This window comes from Heterocephalus glaber, unplaced genomic scaffold, assembly GCF_053883595.1.
Source record: "Heterocephalus glaber isolate CG9 unplaced genomic scaffold, H.glaber_assembly_v1.0 deba00001608, whole genome shotgun sequence".
Classification (NCBI taxonomy): domain Eukaryota; kingdom Metazoa; phylum Chordata; class Mammalia; order Rodentia; family Bathyergidae; genus Heterocephalus; species Heterocephalus glaber.
Genome location: NW_028258379.1, coordinates 31344618 through 31364322, shown reverse-complemented (window position 1 = coordinate 31364322; position 19705 = coordinate 31344618). Strand labels below are relative to the sequence as shown.

The 19705-nt window shown below is 54.0% G+C and overlaps 1 protein-coding gene across 8 annotated transcripts in view; it reads right to left on the bottom strand.

Moving 5' to 3' along the window:
• Positions 1 to 2843: 2843 nt before the first annotated feature.
• Positions 2844 to 19705, bottom strand: part of Prima1 (proline rich membrane anchor 1) — a 55732-nt gene continuing 38870 nt past the window's right edge. For 3 of the 8 annotated variants that reach the window (XM_004837041.3, XM_004837042.4, XM_087195497.1), the window contains exons 4-5: positions 16750 to 16879; positions 2844 to 5847 (exon numbers count right to left, since the gene is read on the bottom strand). In XM_004837041.3, coding sequence (XP_004837098.1) covers positions 5745 to 5847; positions 16750 to 16879 — 233 coding nt within the window. In that variant the 3' untranslated portion in view covers positions 2844 to 5744. Of the gene's footprint in view, positions 5848 to 8107; positions 10380 to 16749; positions 16880 to 19705 lie in introns of those variants that run through there. The other 5 variants (XR_015445105.1, XR_015445104.1, XR_015445103.1 and 2 more) reach the window with 4 other exon arrangements.

Genomic DNA, 19705 nt, shown 5'->3' with positions numbered 1-19705 from the left:
GACCCTGGTCCACTCTCTCTGTAAAACAGGGGGTGTCCTCCTGCCTCCTAGGCTCTGGAGAGTGGTCAAAAAGTAAGGAAAGGGCTGGGAAGATAGCTCAGTGGCGCCGTGCCTGCCTAGCAAGCACAAGGTACTGAATTTGATCCCTGGTACCAAAAAAAGGAAGGAAAGGAAGGAAGGAAGGAAGGAAAGAAAGAAAGAAAGAAAGAAAGAAAGAAAGAAAGAAAGAAAGAAAGAAAGAAAGAAAGGAGAGAGAAAGAGAGAGAGAGAAAGGAAAGAGAGAAAGAAAGAGAAAGACAAAGAAAGGAAAGAAAGGAAAGAAAGAAAGAGAAAGAAAGAAAGGAAGAAAAAGGGAAAGAGAAAGGGAAAGAGAAAGTGTGAGTTGGTCCTGGGTGTCCCTTCATCTCCACACTGCTGTCACCCTCTGTGCACAGCGTAGATCCACTGCCACCCCGGTCGGCTCCTGTTTCCCTCTGTATCTCTAGGATGCTTCCTGGGCCCCAGTGGACACCTAGGGTAGAAGTGGCAAAAGGGTCTCCGGCCAACAGCTGAAGGTAATGCAACAGGAGATACCACAGGAGAGGGCAAAATGTGAGCACCGCTCTTGCAGGGCTGTCTGTCGCCTGGGGAAGGGGATGTCACTCGGCTCTGTGCATGGGTGGGTGTAGATTCTGTGTGCTCAGGGAGGAGGGCCCCCCAGCAGGGATCTGATTTAGGGATTAGATGTGGTCACGCTGAGACTGGAGGGAGAGGCAAGCTGGCAGGACAGTGGGGCTGGGGAGGGCGGGGTGGGGGTGGAGGAGAAGTGAGACTGGAGAATGCATTGGAGGCCAAGGGAGGACCCACCAGATTGGAGAAGCCAGGATCTCTGAAGTTTCCACGTGAGACCTTGGTGGGGGAAGCTGAGCCCTGTGCTCAGCACGATGCCTGGAAGGCAGCAGGTTTTCGTATTTAGGAACTGACTGAATGTACAAATGATGGTGACCTGAAACCAGGAGCTCAAGAACACCTGTTCAGGAGAGGATGGAACTTGGGGTGGGCCGACCTGCCAGCAGAGGACGGGGGGGGGGGGATAGAGAAGGGCCTGGCAGCCTAGGACCTGCCAGGCAGAGGTGCCCGGAGCCTGGGGCGCTGTTTGTGTGCAGATGGAGACCGGCCCCTGCCACAAGTAGAGGCATTTCTCAGATTCTTTCTGAGAGCTGAGTTTAGCAGAGGCAGGGAAGCAGGAAGGCACTCAGCACTGTGGGACAGGGTGTGGGAGCAGTGGAGGCAGACACAGGTAATCCAGTGGGGCAGGTCACTAGCTGGGTGGGGTGGGGACCCAGTGCCTGGGCTCTTGCAGGACACGACCGGACCATCTTCTGTGCTACAGTGCAACCCAATGGTGCATGTGGTGTGGCATCTGGGAGGGAAGGAGGAAGAGCAGTGCTGCCACTGCCACCGCTCCCAAGTGCCAGGGAGAGCTCCACCAGGGTGCCAGGCAGGGAGCCCTGTGTGTCCCACTGCCTCTCACACCTTCCTGGTGGCTGCAGGATCCCAAAGCAGAACATGGGGCTGTCGGGCAGTGGAGCACTGTGCTGTGGTGGTTGCCTGGAGGTAGAACAAGTGGCCAGAGCCCCAAGAGAGGTGTAGAGACGAAAGTGTCACTGAGGAGAGGTCTGGCGCTGTGGCTCTGTGCCGATGGCTCCAGGTATGTGTGCGGGGATCTCCTCCACCCTCCCAGGTGGGCAGCTCAGAGTCCCAGGGGGTGGGGGGACAGTACTGAAAAGGATGCCTCGGGCTCTGGGCAAGACCTTCTACGGGGCCCCTCGTTGCCCTTGTCAGAGTGCCTGCCCTGAGCTGGCCCTCCCCACCTCCGCCGAGCTGTGAGACTTGGGACAGGTTGGGGAGACACTCGCAGCAGCCCTCGGCAGGACCTGCACAGTCAGCTGTCACAGAGCCTATTCTGAAGCTGTGGGGAACCCAGGTAGGGATGGTGGGGTCAGCAGTATCCCACTGCGGGGGGGCAGTCTGGCTTGGGGTTGCTTCAGTCGTGACCAGAAGCCATTGCTGAAGGTCTGGATTCCAAACCCAGTCCCATTCTTGTTTGCTGGTCTCTGCATGAGCTTGGTCATGGCATCCATCTCTCTGATCTGTTCCCTGCCTGAAGATGGGGGTCCCAGTGCTGTAGAGCATCTGCTTTCCCTCCGTACATCCCGCCCAGCCCATTCAAGAGCACCTGCTTTCCCTGGAAGTGCTGGGAAGCACAGCTGCTTTGGTGAGGCTTACCTGAGAGTGAGGCTGGGAGGGGCAGATGGGCTCCCACAGTGGCTCCTGCCCCACCCCCTCCAGAGCCAGGTGAGCCCTGTGTCCTTGGTGTCTTTTGCTTGCATGAGCAGGGCAGGCCATGATGCCAGGAAGGGGACTTCCAGACAGAGAGGGACGTAGGAAGAGTCGACATTTGCCCCACCAGGATGACCAGCCGACTCCTGCTCCTTAGGATTGCCATGAGTTTTTGTCAGATTAGGTTGACTGCTTCTTCCAGTTGCCTGGGACTTTTCCTTTCTTACTCCTGAAATGCTGTGGGTTCAGGGGTTCAGAACCTGTCAGGCCCGGGCACACTGGGAAGGTTGGTCAGCCTATTCTCAGTGTGGTCCAAGATCATGGTGGTAGTGGAGAGGAGGGGTGAAGGACAGGATTGGCCTTTGAATTCCCCATAAATCTCAACCTTGGGGTGACAGAGAGATAATGCAGGTAAGGTCCCCAACCCTGCCCAGGCATGAACGATCCTCTCCCACTCCTACCTGGCCTCCTCTTGCCACCCCTCAGGGCCAACCACCTACTTCAAATGACAATGGACAGCCACCTTTTAAGTATATTTTTATTGAAAATAAAAAAGTCATGGTGCTTCTTTCCTCAAAAGGAGCATATAGCGCACCCCCCAGGCTGCCAGTCCCGCCTCCTGTACAGAAGTCTCAGCACGAAATCGACATGAATGGCTCATTGGTGGACAAGATGGCACAGACAGGTATATCTGTCCATCGAGACAGAATGCCTAGGAACAAGAGCATCGTCCCCATACACATGGCACATCACTAAGAAGGCAGAGTTCGGGATATTTATATTCATGCATTACATGTCTCACACTACCTGGGCTGTTGAGATCATACTTTGTACAGATGCAGAGTACAGTAATTATATATATAGAGATATTTCTTTAAATATATAACTATATAATATATATGCTTATATCTTTACACCTATTAGTCTTTCTCCCGAAACTTCCCTAGAAGCCTCTTAGGAACACCTGGTAACTCTGGGAGCTCCCAAATGCCACTGAGTTCCAAAGTGGGGCTCGACTGCCAGACAGTTGAGAAACATCTGAGAAAATGCGGAGAGGGAATGTGCATCTCATTCTCGACCTCAGAGCTCAGGCCAATCTGAGAAGAGGTGTGGGTTGAGGGGCTGCAGATTTAAACAAAAGCGCCAAGCCACTTACTAGGCTGCAGCAGTCTAACGTTCAAGTCAGTGTCCTGAGGTGGAAGCCTGGTGGCCTTCCTCGCTGTGCCGTGAGATGTGTCCTCTGAACAGCAGCCCTGAATTTGGGGGCTTTGTTCTCAACTGAACCTTTTTTTAAAAAAATGTGACTCTTCCCTTGGTTTTCTCTACCTGGCTGAGAAGGGACTCTACAAGGTGGACGGAGGGGAATTTACATGCGAACTGGAGCCCTGGGTGTCTTGGGGGCTGGCGTGATGGGCAGCTCAGCCAGGTTCCTACAGCCTAACTGGATAATCTAGGCTTTCTATGTTTAAGCCATAGTCAAGGATAGTGGAACCAGTGGGTGTGTGGATACTCAGCCATGCCCAGCCTTTCTGGGCTGCCCTAGTCCACCAGGCCCCTCAGCCAAGAGCCTCCAGCCAAAGGCACCCTCTGGCCACTCTAGACCAGCCCGGGGCACCAGCTTTTCCCCCATGAAGCCCAAGGTGCTCTGTGTTTAGGACTGAGCTCCTGCTCACCTGCCCAGGTATGTACTCAGGGAGGGGGCTCAGCAGGCACCAGGAGGCTGTGGTCAGCAGGGCATAGTGCCCTGGGGTGGGGTGTGCCACCCCTCACAGATGGCTTCTCCCTCCTGCCTTGCCCCCAACCCCTCTCCTCTGGCCTGTTTGTCACCTGACTGCATCCTAAGAGTACCACCAAGAGCTCAGCTGGGTGGGGGCGGTTGGCAGCACTATGGTGATATCAAGGTGTGCCAGGAAAGTGAAATTCAAACAAGTCCTCAAGTTGAAGGAGGAAAAGGGAAAGGAAGACAAAACCCTCTGTGGGGGAGCATATGCTGGGTCTGTCCTTAATGTGCATGCTCCGGCCAAGGGAAGGACAGACAGACAGCTCCGGGCACAGGGCCCTGGGACAGTGGACATTTTGGCCAAGTGGGAACTGGCTTTCATGTCTATCAGTCTTTCCTGGATTTGAGGGTCTCACTGCAACCCAAATACCTGCTAGAGAAGTACAATGGTGGTGTGTGTAGGAGGCGAACAAGGTCCAGCCAGCTAAATCCCTAAGGGCCACAGGCTGTAATCATTAAATGTTTCTGATTCCTTCTGAGCAGGTATGTGAGGGTGGTGAGGGGAACCACAGGGTCAAGAGCGTTCTAACTTTCCAAGGGAGGTAAGCTCACAAGCCCCCTGTCTCCACAGACCTAGTGACGTGTCCCACTGGGAGGTGGCCCTCTGGAAACCTGGTGGGCAGGGCAGAGGTGGCCAAGCCTGGAGGCTCCTGCCCCTGCCCTCCCTCTTCCACACTCAGGAGGGTTCGGCACATCTAGAGCACTGGACCACAGGACACAGGAAGAGAACCCTGCCTTCTAGGGGCTCTCAGAAGAGGTTCCGGATACCACTGCCAGGCCTCAGGGGACAGTCAGGGAGGCAGGACTCTAGGCCAGCATTGGCCTAGCTCAGAGTAACCCAGTGGGTTTGGCACAAGTGATGACTTCTGTTCGATGAGGCAGGGCCTGGCTCACGTGAACGTGGGGTTCCTGCACCCCAGTGTGGTGTAAGGGCCGCTGCCCCTTTCTGGACACCCCTAGCCTAGGCTTCTGGCACATTGCCCCGCACGTAAAGAGCCCCTGGGTCTGGTCACAGGGGTTCTCAGGCTGGGCTCAACACGCCCCATGGCAGGTAGGCAGGAGCCACAGCCAGGGTGTGGGTGGGAACAGGAGGGCAGACACAGGCCCTGAAGGCTGAGGACAGTTACACACGGGGTGATGGACAGATGTGTGAGAAGCACCTTTGAAGGGGGCCTCTGTCTCATGGCTGTGCCCATGGCTTCTGTTGGGATGTCCACAGAGAAGCCGGCTGCTTCCTGGAGGAGGAGAGGACTTCAGGCTGGGGAGTGGCCCCCCTTTCACTCTCTTTTACCTAAAAGAGGGTGCCTCCCTTCCCCACAGGCATACAGACTTTCTGCCTTCGTCAGAGCATGTGCTTTAGACAGCAGTTGGGGGACAGTCAGTGGACCAAACACAAGACAAGGAGGAGAATGTGGAGAGCCCTGGGCGGTGACGCTGCCCCAGGCGCTGCATGCAGGGGACCCCGCGTCTAGGCCCCTGCCTATGGGCCAACTGGGGCTGGCCTGGGAAGAGGATGGTTTCTCCTTCAGGAGGCTGGAGGCCTGCAAGGCAATGAAGTCCTGGACAAAGCCAGGCTCAACTTCCCATGTCCACTAGTGCCATCAAGGTATCCCTCTGGCCAGCGGGTCCAGGGCCTGCAGACTCACACCATTGCGTTGCTCACATCCACCCCTTTGGTGCTCTGGGAGGAGCTCATGGGATACTCAGCAACGCTGGTGCCATTTTCATCTTTTCGCAGGGGTTTCCTGGAAGGGAGGAGACAAAGAAGGGGCAGCAGGTGACTACATAATTTAGCGTGCAAACCAGGGCACAGGTGAGAGAGGAGCTCTTAATACTGGAGCGGGGACAACAGGCCTGAATTGGAACTGCTCTGGACAGACCAGAATGGACGGTCAGCCTAGTATGATCAAGCTTTGATGGGTCTCTTTGATTATGAGCAGACAGAAATAAAGATGAATACTTGAGGGGATAGACAGTCAGATGTGGTAACAGTGATGTCAGTGGCGCTGGTGATGGGTGTGGAGATGTGGTTATGCAGTGGTGGTGATGAGGGGGAGAGAGTGGCAGTTACAATGCTGGTGATGATGGTCATGGTGGTGGTACCGATGGTGGAGGAAGCAGTAGTGATGATGGTGGTGATTAGGGTCATGGCAGAAGTGCTGGAGATGGCTGTAGTATCGGTAGAGGAGGTAGTAGTGATGACAGTGATGGCAGGGTAATGGCAATGGTGGGTTGATGGTGGTGGTGACACCAACAGTGGCGATGATGGTGGTAATGAATGGCTAAATTAAATCAGTTGGTACACCAGTGGCTCGTTGCACTGGCCACTCACTCCAGAGGCCACTGAACCCGAGGAACCATTCCTTCTAGGCTTCCAAGGGACCAGGAAGGCTGGGCGAGAGGCTTGGAGAAGGCTCTTGCCCGTGTGCTGAAGGTCTGAAATCTCAGTGTCACTGTGTGTCCTGGCTCAAATCTCTTTCAGAAGGGCTCTGGCCCTCACCCTGAGTGTCAGCATCCTCCTGGTCTGGGCTGTACATTTTGGGTGTCCTGATTCCATGACACAATACTGCTGTCTCTTGGATGGATCTGATCCTTATCGGGCCACAGCTCAAGCATCTCTTGTCCCCAAGTGACTAGGGTGAGCTTTAATTGGCCCTTTCTGAGTGTTGTTCAAATCACACATTTAGGGGTTATCATCCAAAGCCCAGGGATTGATTTCTTCTGCTTTCTCAAGGGTCCCCAGAGCCTCCCAAAAGCCACTGTGGGCAGGGCTGGCATTTGATGACTGGTTCAATGCCTATGGAATAAACCATGTCTGAATAAGCTCAAGGAGGGAGGTTTGCAAGGAGAGTATCGGTGGTGTCATGGGTGGGATCATCAGGTCTTCCAGAGACAACACACCGAGTCCAAATTTGTTCATGGTTCCCTTCTTTCTTGTGGTGGAAGTTGCTCACAAAGCACAAGAAGGAACCCAAGAGACTTACTCTGGGCAATTAGGCTCAGCCACTGTGGCTTCTTCTAGGAGAAGAAGGCTCCACCCTCACTTCCTTCCATGGTGCCTCATGCCTTGTGCAAAGCACTCTGGCTCAGAGATTTCCTTGGCCCTGCTCACAGTCCCCTGGAGAAGCTGGGTTGGAGTTAGGAGAGTCATTTCTTGGGAAACTGAGGCTTAGGGAGGGCTTTGTCTTGCTGAGGACCCCCAGCTGGACTGAGGAAGGACCTAGACCACCACTCACTACTCCTGTGCCCTGGTCCAGACACCTTCCCAGGCGGCCAGCAGTCCCAGAAAGTGGGTTCTGTGGTCCCACTGGCATGGGAGAGCCTTCCTCCACTCTCCTCACAGAGAGTCTGAGTCTCCCAAGAAGCCTGTCTCATAAAGCTTTACCTAGGACCCCTGCACTATGGCATCACAGGCCCCATTCTGGAGACTCACAGATATCTGCCCAGTGAGGGGACAGGGTGGCACTCAGTCCTCTCCTGAGAAGGGGATGTGGCCTGTTCCCCTTTCATCACTGGATCCAAGTCACTCACTGTCCTGACCCTGGGGCTGTGGCCCAAAGCTACTCCCAGAGCCTTCTGGGCTTCAGTGGCACCCAGTGGATTTTCCCTAGAGCAGAACAGGCTCCACCTCAGCCTCCAGGTGCCATCCCATCACTATCCCTAGCACTTAAGGGTGACACCGTGGCAGCCCTGAGGCAGACGTCACAGCTCAGTGAACTGGGCTCCACCACTTTCTGGCTGGGTGGCCTTGGGTAAGCTATACAACCTCTCCATGCCTCAGTTTCCTTGTCTATAAAATGGCACAATAATGTCCACTTCATAAGATTATTGTGAGGATTAACCATGTTAGCACATGTCAAGAACTTAGGTAAGTGTCTGGTATATGGTAAGTGCTCCGTAAGTGTGTGTTAGTGCTCAGCATTGTCACTGGGAAGGTGTCAGTGGGGCCTGCTCTGTTGGCTTGCAGTGGGAGCCAGGATTGTTTGGTCTGCAGAGGCCCCCTACCTGTCGTGTGCCCCATGGGGCTCCGGATGGGGTGGAGGGAGATACTAGGACCCAGCCTGGCTCCCAGCTCCACGGGCCAGGCAAGGCTGATCCTGCCAAGCCAGGACAAACATCTCCACCCTGGTCCAGGCAGAGATGGCCACCAAGGGCCCCCTAAATGGCATGGTTCCTGAAACCGAGAGAAAAGTAGGTGAGCTTTTCTTTGGCAGAGCCAATGATGGGATGCTGTCCACCCTGACCTGTGCTGTGCTGGGGACCACAGTCAAAGCGCAGTTCCCAGCAGCCTGCGAAGGGAGGATGCCTACTCTCCTGTCTCATGCACCCCGAAGTTCACTTTCAATGGAGTGAAGAGTACAAGTCCCACACTCCCCTCTGCCAAGGATGTTCATCCTCCCCACTGTGCATGCGCGCGCGCACACACACCACACACACACCTCACAGGCCCACCATGAGACCCCTCTACAGATAACAGACTTCTCCAGTCCTGGATGAAGAAGCCAGAAAAAGCCTTTCTGAGCCACCACAATGTCACTGTGAGACGCAGCAGCCCCATTTCCAGCCCCTCCAGGACCAAGGTGAGACACATGCAGCTCATGGTATCCTGGAGTTCAGCTGAGCCAAGGGTCCTGAGTGGCTCTGAGCTCAGCAGTGCAGCCCCCTGTGCTTAGCAGTCCCCTGGACTGTGTGTGCAGAGGGGAGTGGCAGAGGGCATGGCTGGCCAGGGAAGGGCCGTCTCTGGGGCCGTGACTTTCCCTCTTCCGAAAGCACTGCTCTGCAGCTGCAGTCTCCATGCAGCCCTTCCCAGCCGGATGCTGGAGACAGGACTGCAGGGTCACATCAGAGCCCTGGACAGGGGACCTCCAAGCTGACTCAGGCTTGGTGACTGTCCTCCCATCCTTCAAGATCCAGAAGGCCCCAAGGGAGTGCAGATGCTTTGTTGGAGGGTCTGTAGAGAGAGATGGCACCAGTGTCACTGGGTCTCTGAGCATCTGTCTCTCTGAGGTTCCAGGAACAATGCCCCTGGCGATTCTCCTCTAGACCAGAGAATGCTTCTGTGAGGAGGTGACCTTAAGCTGAGGTCTGGCAGGGGTACCAGCAGCAGAACAGGTGGGGACAGGGGCCACAAAACACAGGCATGACCTTGGAACCAGCCCCATGTCTAAAATGTCTCTCCACCTGGTCTTTCTGCTACAGAAGGCTTACAGTGATATCAGGAATCCCTAGGATCCCCCCAGCCCCCGGCAAGATTCCCAATTGAGATGGGGATAGTCCAGGAGGGCCTGTCCTGAGCTCCTGGACAGTCATATTGGACCTGGGCTCCCTGTGTCAAGGGCTGGAGAGGTGAGGGTAAAGTCCTCACTCTGAACCAGTCCGCCCCAACCCAGGCACGATGTCCCCACTGGGAGTCATGCACTGCCTGGTGGACACAGGTGGCTCTAGCTCTAGAGTCCTGTGGGTTCAGCTCACTTAAGTGCATAACAAAGACCTGAATGGCCCGAGGATGCTGGCCTCGCCCTGGTACCAGGTCAGAGCCACTCAGCAACAGGCTACATGCGAGTAGACTGCAATGAATGACAAGAGCCATGATGGCAAATACCTGGCGTCCCAGGGAGAGCGCAAAGGGACCTCCTCTGGGCTGGCAGGTGAGACAGGCAAGCAAGAAGGAGGCTGCCACGCAGAGAGCAGGCCAGGGGCTGTGGCTGAGACCCCTGAGGCTGAAGAGCCCTGAGCCAGGAGGAAAGAACAGGAGAGAAAGAGCTAGGAGCAAGGGCTGAGAGGGGCAGGGGCCAGGCTGTGCCAGGTGCATCCAGCTGGTGGGGCTGAGCGCAGGGGAATACATCTGAGGGCTGCTTAAATTGGGAATTCCTGTCCCCTGCTCACCCTGCCCGTGACCTCGACCCAGCATGTCTGCCCAGATGGGTTTGGGGAGGCATGAACTTACTGGTAACAAAAGAAAAAGGCCCCAAGAAATACAGACTTGTTTGGGTTTCCCATCAGCCAGCACCGAGCCTGCACTCAATCTGCCCTCCATCTGCTTAGCTTTCGGACAATGACACAGAATGGTGGCCGAGGCTCCTGGCCCCGCCTCAACAAGGGCTGGGTAGATGCAGCAGGCTCACCTCTGCCGCCCGCCTCTCACCACAGGATGGGAGTTTGTCACCCACCATGGTTCATGGTCTTGCAGGAGAGCTGAAAAGCTCACATAGGCATCTCAGCCCAGCGATGTCAGGACACCTTACGTCCTGCTCCTCTTCCACTCGCCTGAGCTCTGCTGGAAGAGAGGATTGTGTTGTGATGGAGACAGAGCCATAGCATCCAGAACACAGAAACTGTGTGTTGACCAGGGAAAAGCCAAACTCCAGGAACCTAGCACATGGCAGTGAGGCCCAGGAGTCACGGGATGGAGTCTTGATTCCACAGCAAAGCACAAGAGCCGGTTTCCTGAATGCCACAAAGGAACCAAAGGACCTTGCTCGGATGGCCTGAGCTGCCAAGGCCAAAGAGGCGCTGCCTGGGAGCACAGCAGCTTGGACTTGACCCAGGCTCAGCCAGAGGCCGGAGCAGGGGATGCGGAAGAGAGAGCTGTGCGTGTTCCTGACCACGGTGCATCCTGTGGGGAGGACACCCTTCCAAGGTGATCCCCGCCTGAGAATGTCATGCGCAGGGACAGGGAGACTGCGGCACCTGGAAGTGGAGAGGGGCCACGGGGCGGGCACTGAAAACTGGGCACATGTTAGCCGCTCCAAAGCCAGATTCTTCTTCACTCACCCAGACAGAGAGAGAGAGAGAGAAAATGAGTCTTCTGCAATTCTAAATAGCATTTGTCAAATTAAAAGGTGGGCTCTGGCAAGTCCATGTAAACAAGCCTCCGTTCACACCCCAGAGAGTCACTGAGGAGTCATCACAGGCCAGGGACTATGCCAGGCCGAGTTGGGAGAGGAGGGCCAGAGGCAGCCTGTGATCTCACGTGTGTGCACAACTGCTCATGCGCATGCTCGGGCACGCGGGAGGCGGACGCCAGTGTCACACTAAGCACAGCAGAAAGCAGAGTGCAAACTTGCGGAGACCTGCAGTCTCCTCATCTGTGAAACAGCGGCCCCACAACCTTGGGGCTCACACTCCACAGGAAGCGCATCTCCACCCCTCCTTGATATCTCAGTGCCCCGGTAACCAAGTCTTCTCTGCAAGCCACAGTCCTGTAAGGACGAACCCTCATCTGGGCCACCCCAGAGCCCCCCAGAAGAATGTAAAGTCTGAAAACCAAATTCATCCCACTGATGAATTTTCTATTGAAACTACCATTCAGGGAAGATCTTGAAGTGAGTTCATGAAGGAATCAAGCTGAAGAGATGCAGCCCTGGAGCAGGGCGGGAGAGGATGCTGAGGGTGGCCAGATGGCAGCCCAGTTGGGACGAGGCAGCCCGGAAGGCTCCTGGAGGGGACAACAGTAGCTTAAAAGCTGTGCAACAGGCTCTGGTTGCCACCAGTTCCCCTAGAGAGGAGCATGAAGTCTCCAGACAAAAGTGCAACGGATGTACTTGACCTTATTGTGAACACCACGAAAGGAAACAAACCACAGTATACAAATGGCTCAGCCGAGAGCAATATTTATATTGTCACATGAAGGCAAATATTGAAGTCCCTGGACCCCAGCCTGGGTGGAGGATGGGTCGGAGGAGGAGGCAGTGTTTTGCATGTTTGCGGGTGAGGGGTGCTGATCCTGGATCTTCCGTAGTGGGCGATCAACAGATAATATTTAACAGTGGAAGAATATCCAAGCCGCTGATACACACACTTAAGACAATGGGGAGAAACATGGGGCGATGGCTAGCGATGAAAAGCAGTTGCCCCTCAAAAATGAGACTGGGCAGGGTCGGGGGAGAGGAGGAAAATTGAGGGCTCTTCTTTTTCTGTGTTGCTGGACATTTGAGCCCCGGACCTTACATACCATAGACTCCCACTGAGCTACGCCCTCCTCAGCAGTTTTTCTTCACAGCCTGTAGTAATTTGACATTTTAAAACTGCGCATGTATTACTCCAGTAAAAGTGAGGGTTACATTAAAAGGTGGCGGTGAGTGTGTGTGTGCGGAGGCTCCCCATACTCCCCAATCATTCTGCTTTCTCCTGAGGCTTGCATGACACACGTGACTGTGGGGAGGGGCAGCAGCCCCTCTCTTCCTCCCCCTCTCATTCACGTTTTGTTTTCCTAGCACAAATAGTCTTTTAAATCACCCCCATTTTCTAATTTGCTGATGTGTGTGCTTAATCTGATTATTCTGCTAGCATGAAATGGTTCACCTCTGCCTCCCTGGGGCCTAGCCTAGACCCCAGCACACAGAAGGTGCCCAATAACTATCTGTGGACCACCTGGCTTCCCGAGCAGCCCTGTGCCAGTCAATGGATCTCCCGTGGAGCCATCGAAGAGACGAGCATTCCAAAGAGGCCCTTCCACAGGAAGTGGCTCAACCACAGATGTGGACGAGCTTCAGAGCTTGGCCGGAGCTCCAGGGCTCAGGCGCAGGCACACTCAAGCCACACCCACGCCGGGAAAGAGACTTGCTTTTCCTCTGCAATTCAGTCTGCAGGCCCAGCCCGACTGTTCTGCAGGCATTTATTGGTCTTCCCGCAAGAGCCTGTCAGTGAAAAGGAAATGGCTGCCCAGTGGCTTAATGGCAAGTGGACAGCAGCAGGGAAAGGACCCGGGCCATCGATGGCCAACAGAGGGGAAATGCTGTCCCTGTGCCTAGGGTAGGGATGGTTCCATGGAGGGAGGGTGGTAGAGTGAATGTCTGTCATCTCTCCTCAGCCCAGATCTCTTCTCAGAGTGAAAGCTGTGACGGTCAGAGGAGCCACAGGGCCACCCCAGGAGCATGGCCCCCTCTGAGATCCCTCAGCTGGTGGGGCTCCTTCCCCATGCCAGGCCTGGGTCCTCACCTGCCTCCCTGGCAGAGGGCACCTTGGAGCTTTATCTTGGTAACTCAGTGATTTCCCTTTGTTTCAGTTTCAGTTTCCTTTCCTGCACTGGACCAAGGGTCTCCTCTACACTTCAAATGCTCCTCTGAGTGGAAGATGGTTCTTTGGGCAGTATGGTCTGATAAATGCCCACTTTCTCCTCCAGAGGGCAGTGCAGTGTGGGCAGGGCCTGTGCCTGTGGTACTCACATATGGCCCAAGGCCCAGCATGGCACCTGGCCCCTGGCTTGGTAGCCTTGTGGTCGATGTCCATACATTTGAGGGGGGAATGACCAAGTGGGGCCTCAGAATGATCCTGGGGACCTCATTTCCCAGAGAGGGAACACTGAGCTGTTCACATGGAAAAGGCTACCTTCTGAGCCCGGCCGGGCTGGGAACAGAACTTGGGGGGCCTGACACCTGCTCATCCTGTGGCTACTGGAAAAGATGCTTGTTCATACAGTTCAGGGGCAATGAGGCCACCAGAAGGCAAACTGCATGGTTCCCCATGGCCAGGAGGTCAGAGCAGCTGACAGGACTTGGAGCATTCGAGTGACACCCTGCTCCATTCCTTGGCCTGGCTAATGCACCTGCTTCTAAGAAACTTCCTGGCCCGGGCCTGTGCAAGGTGCTCCCCCTCCTCTGGGCTGTGGAGCCCCCTGAGCACTGCATTGCCTGCACAGAGCTGGGGTCTGGGACATTTACTGAATCCCAGGATGGAGGGTTGCCTCATTGAATCTGCATCTAAAAGCCAATCAGAGCCCACCTCCTGCTGAGATCCAGCCTCCTTCAGCCAGACACTGTGGCTCTCCTGGACATAAAAGTGGGGGCGCTTGGGGATGCTCCTGTGCCCCCTGGCTGACACCCCCAGGTGACACCTTGCACCACTAGAATCACCTTCCTACATCAGCCCATCCTACAACATCCTCCAGGAACCTGGCTCTAGAAGGCTGCATTGGAGCCATTCAGAAAGACTTAGCTTGGAAACCTTCCCCCAGGACTGGAGGCTGTGTGAAAAGGAAAAGAAGGAAGGAAAGAAGGAGAGAGAGAGAGAGAGAGAGAGAGAGAGAGAGAATGGAAGAAAAGGAAGAAAAGTGGGATCTACCACATTTTTCTTTTAATGGTTTTTACAGTGACACAAGATGCTTTTGTTTCCCTGAGAAAAAGGCATGTTTCAGACAAATCATTGACGAAAAAAACAATGGCCTGGAACAAGAAATCCTCCGTTTACTCTGGAGAGAAAGCAGACTAGCTGGGGAGAAGCACAGCCTAGCTGCTGGCTGGCACAGTACTACCTCTACCTGGGACGGCAGACTGCTGCAGCCCAGCTCGGCGCTGGGAGGGGCTCTGCTTGCCAGCTGGTCCTGAGTGGTCCCCAGGGACCAGGTTACCCCCCCCCCCCCCCGCGCGCAGGGCCTGGCAGCAACAGGCTCCATTTCTGCCCCCGCTCGAGGGAACGTGGCTCCTTCCTGTCATCGTATGTCCTTCCATTCGCTGTACCAGGGTCACCCTCTGGAAAAGCACATGGTGAGGGCAGGGAGCCCCTGATGAGCAGCCCCTCTCCTTTGGCTCTCGCTGTGTTCCCATGGTACCATTTCCTACCCTTGCCTGTGTGCTTACCGCCCCTTCTGCTGCTGGACCTCGGGGTCTCCAGGCTCCTTTGCTCCTTGGACCCGCCCAAACACCGGAGGGAGCCCCGCCCACTCCCCAGAGCCCCGCCCACCCCTGCTCTAGGGCGGTGTTACTTTGAGTTCCATCTCCTCCTGTGTGGAGTTCCCCTTTCCCTTCTCCAGCTGAAGCAGGTAACACATTTCTTCAGGAGAGGTTTGGGGCACGGAGGGCGGCAGAAGTGACTCAGTGTGTCTTTTGTAGCTGTTAAAAAGATGATGCTGAGCATTTCCCAGGGGAAGGGGGAACTGGCAGCCCGTGCCCTGGTAGTGCGCTCCTCCTCAGTGGCTCCTGGCGCCCAGCAGCAGGCGGACACCTGCAGGTGCCAAGGACCTCCCTGTCAGGCTCAGGCTCCCGTGTGGCAGGGGCTTCCTAGGGCCCTGGACACAGTGGCCTGCTGTCTGAAATGCCTCCCTGCATTCTGAAAAATCCTCCCTCAGCTCCCGCAGGCTCTCAGCCCACATGCTGTGTCACCGGATGAGAATTCACCTGGACTCCTCTGGGCGTTACAGCATGCTGCCAACCCAACCACCTCCGGCCTCAGGGGTTCACCACTGACCCTCCTCCGGGGTTACCTGAGCAGCCTGTGGGCACAGCCTGGCTCTTACTCTCTCTGTGCCCACGGAGCCTGGCACACACCAGATGCCCACAAAACATGGGAAGAGGACCAGCCTTGTCCCTAGGGAGGCTCCAACACATCTACCTTGTTTTCCCAGGCCAGGCCCCTGGCTGGAGTTACAGGGTCTCAGAACCTTTCTCTCTGTCCTTCCGGCCACAGAGAGGGGCAGAAGCCCTGACCACACCACCAGGGCCCCTCTTCTGCACCCCTGAGGAAGGACAGAGAGGAAAATCAGGGTCTCTTCCCAGCCCAGCACTGGAAATGAACTTGTTAGCACTGCAGTGTGCAAAATGGTACTGAAGTCAGGGCTGGGCTCTGGGGCCACATGGTTCTGTGTTCAAATTCTGCTTCCACTGCTTCCTGGTTGTTCTGTTCTGGGCAGTCCCCTAACTCCTTAGTGCTTCAGTTTCCTCACTGGCAAACTGGTGCTGATTGAAAAGACAGAGTGAAGATGAGCTGCGACTATGGATAAGGAGGTGAGCCCAGGGCTTGAAGAGGAATTTTGGGACCACACAGATCTCCTCTTGTTGTTTATTGTCATTTTTGGAGATTCCCCTGAAGCCTGAGCATTCAAGGTAAGAAGGGTTCTCAGCTTGGACTGGGGCAGATGCCCAGGGCATGGCCCATCCCGTGTGCAGCTGCACCCCTGGTCCTGCCCGTGTCCTGCCACTTCCTCCTGGTCTCCAGAAGAAGCCAGTCTGGTGGGTTTGCATGGCCCTTCATCCTGTGTGCCCGAGCCTTGTTTTAATATTTTTAACTTGACATGTTACTCTTTGTGCTTTTGAATTACTAAAATGAAATCCCACAGAATAGATGATTAAAAGAGAAAAATATTTTAGGTGTTACAATAATAATTATTATAATTATTTCTTATGTGGACCCTCTAATTTCACACCTTGGGGAATTTAAAAAAAACTTTCTTAGGAATATTATAAAAACAATTCCTATTACCCTTTGATGTTTTCCAAAATTTTGGTATTACACTGGCCTCATACAGAATTGATGTTCATCAAATCCTCGTATAATGAAATTTCTTTAAAATGACTGGCAGTTTGTGTCTGAGATCAATTTTTAAATATTCTAGCAATGAGAAAAATAAAAGAAAAAGGAGGAAACAGATGTGCAAGTATAGCAAAATGTTGGTAATTTTTAAACATCACAATAGGAGTTCATTCTGCTTTTACAGCCTTTTTTTTTTTTTTTTTTTTTTTTTTTCGGTTTTTCATGGAAGCCAGGGCTTTTGCACTGAGTGATGCCCTCAGCCCTTTTTTACTTTTTATTTTTGAGACAGGCTCTCACTAAGGCTGGGCTTCCTTCTGCTCCTTATACACTCACCAATCTTTCTAACTTAAAAAGTGATGGGGGTGGCAGAGGAGCCCTCTGGACAGTGGATGGGCACTCACCTTTTTATGGCTTTGTAGCAAATGATGACAAGGACAGTCAGAAACACCAGAGAGGCACAACATACGGCAATGACGATCACCAGCCCTGACCACCAGCTTTCCTCAGCAGGGCACGAGGTAGAGTTGGGAGCTGGAAGAGACAGGAACAGCCTGAGTCTCCCTGAACGAGCTGGTTTAGCCAGGGCCAGAGGACAGGGTTGCCATCACCCCCCAGATGGAGGCCCTCTGACCTTTCCTGCCATCCCTGCCCCCACCCGGAAGCAGATGACATCATGGCTGGCCCCCCGCCAGGCTGCCCTCCATCCAGGCCTGGGCTGCGCAGAGCAGGGGTTAAGCACGGCGCATGGCCATCCATCCTCCCTTGGCATGAGTTAACTGACAGCAGGGTCAGGTTTAATTTCCCATGAAAAATAACAGAACATCTCATTCTCTCAGTTGAGGCATTAAATCTGGTTCCTCTGCAGGTGGGGGCGGGGAGCCAGTCTCAGAGGGTACTATGGGGGAGGGAGGAGAGAAAAGCAGGCCTGTCGGGTGTTGGTTTCTTGCAGGAGGCTGGCTCTCTGGGGTTTGGCCCGGGCAGGGGTACCTGCAGCTAGCTCTGCCTGCATGGGGGCAGCCAGAACCGGGAGCACTCTGTGTTTATTACAAGGCCCTCCCATCCTTATGTGATTCCATGGAGTGTTTGGGGTGAACCTGCCTGGCATGGGCAGTGTTGGGGTTCACCAAAAGCACAAGCAAATTGGAGGCTGATTCTCATCCCTTGGAGAAAAGAAAACACACCCCACAACCTCGTCCCGAAATACTGAGAAGACCCAGATACAACTGGAAAGAAGTGCAGAGAACTGCAAAAGGAATGGGAGAGGAGAGGGAGGGAGAAAGGGAGGGAAGAGAAAGAGGTAAAAGGAGGAGGGAGGGAACATGGTAAGGGAGAGAAGGGATGGACAGACAGACAGTACAACTAGCTTTAGTAAGGCAGGTCTTCAAGATGGTAGTGATATATGCAAGAGAATCAAAATTACAGCCCAGACTCTCTGGGCTTAGTCATGGGCACCTTGAGGGCTGCAGTCACGGTGGGGAACAGGTGGCTGACCTTCCCATTGTTCTCACCCAGGTGTGAGTTCCACCTAACTGCACCATCTGACCACTTTGACAAAGGCAGACACCAGCGAGAGCCACCTCCATCATGACAGAACCTTTCCAGCCCCCCCAGACAGACACCCCTGGGCCTCTCTCTAGCCTGTCCCCACCCTGGGGCCAGCCACTATTGAGCTCTAAAATCATTAGGTTTGCTTGTTCCCGACATTCACATAAGTGGAATCGTGCCAGGTGCTTTTTACTATTTTTCTGCTGCCTTTATTTAGCATAGCGCTTTGTTGCATTCTCTGAAGTTCCTTTCTTGTTATCCCTGAATAGTTTCCCCTGATGTGTGTGCCACGATTTGTTTATCCACTCACCTGTTGGACCCTTAGGCTCTTTCCGGGTCTCTGACTACTGTGAAAGTAAACATGTGCATGCACCACGTTTTCACATTTCTCTTGGATAAATGCTAGGAGCAGGATTGCTGGATCCTGTGGTGTGAGTGTGATTGACAGTGTAAGAACAAGCCCAGTGCTTTTCCCAAGTGCTTGCACTTTTGTGCCCTCCCGTGCAGAACAAAGAAAGACAGAAAGGAGATGGAGAGAAGGGAGTGGTTATCATTTGTAGCTGAATTAACGGCAGGGCAGCTGGATTAAGTGATCCAGAAAGCATTATGCGCTCCCCAGGGGACAGGTGCTAAAACCTCATTAACAAATGTGAGGTCCCCAGGGTTGGACCTCCGATCCTCACAGAGCCTGAGCAGAATCAGCAAGGCTTCCTGTGAATTGGCTGGGACAGGGACACCAAGGGCTGCTCTGCAAGCCCAACCAACACCTAAAAGATGCAGAGCACAGACTTGAAAATAGGGATAAACTATAAAATAACAGGAAAGAGGGCCAAAAGGATTCGCATTTCCCCCATGATGAACTTGTTCAATGATTTTTTGGTGAAATATCAAAGCCAGAGCTCCCTTAATCCCTCAGGTCGGGGGTGTCCCTGCTTTGCCTGTGTCTTCCTGGGGTGACTCAGCACAGATCCAGGCTGTACCTTCCTACAGCAGCAGCCGCTCTGGGACTCAGAAATGCAAGTGGATCATTGGAGGCTGTTCCCTCTACATCGGCCCCACACCCAAAGCTTTGCCCCTTATTTTCACTGCCAAGGAAGCAGTTTCAGCCTCTGTGACTCTCCCTTGGGCTGTAATACATCTGGGCAAGTCCCCAGGGCCTTGCCTTTCCCAGGAAGGTTCCCCAACATCCCAAGGCTGGGGAATAAATCTACCCATTTGTGATCATAGCCAGGGGCTGCACCTCGGGTCAGGAGCTCTTGGACCTAGGGGGTGGGGGGCTACCTTTGGTCAGCACAATGAGCAATCCCCGAAGCTATGGATGCTAATGCCAGTGAACTAGTTATTTCCACATAAGGTAGAACTGTCCTTTGAACAAACGTGCCAATAGGATCCTTGTTTGGAAATTGCATCTACCTGGAATTTGGTGCTAGATTTCAGTGCCTCTTTGCCTTACAATTTCTATTAACGGCACGGGAATTTTCTTTTCGTGATCACTTTTCCAAACACAGTTGATCCTGAAAGCAGGGAGCCCTGGTTGAGAGTGTCCTCTGCCTAGGGTCCCCCTCTGATATTCAGCAGGACACTGATCACTGTGTGCACAGAAGGAAACAACCCCAGGCAGAGATGCTAATGGATAGGGAAAGGGGGAGGCATTTGTGAAACCCAGTCGAGGCATAGGTCTTGGATTTTGCTCAGGAAGCCAGCTGTTGTGTTCAAAGGCTATGTCCTTATTTATCCTTGCTTGAGTCAATTAGAGAATGCCGGAGCTGCAGGAAGCCTGGGGAGGTGTCATTTCAGAAGAGAATAAATACT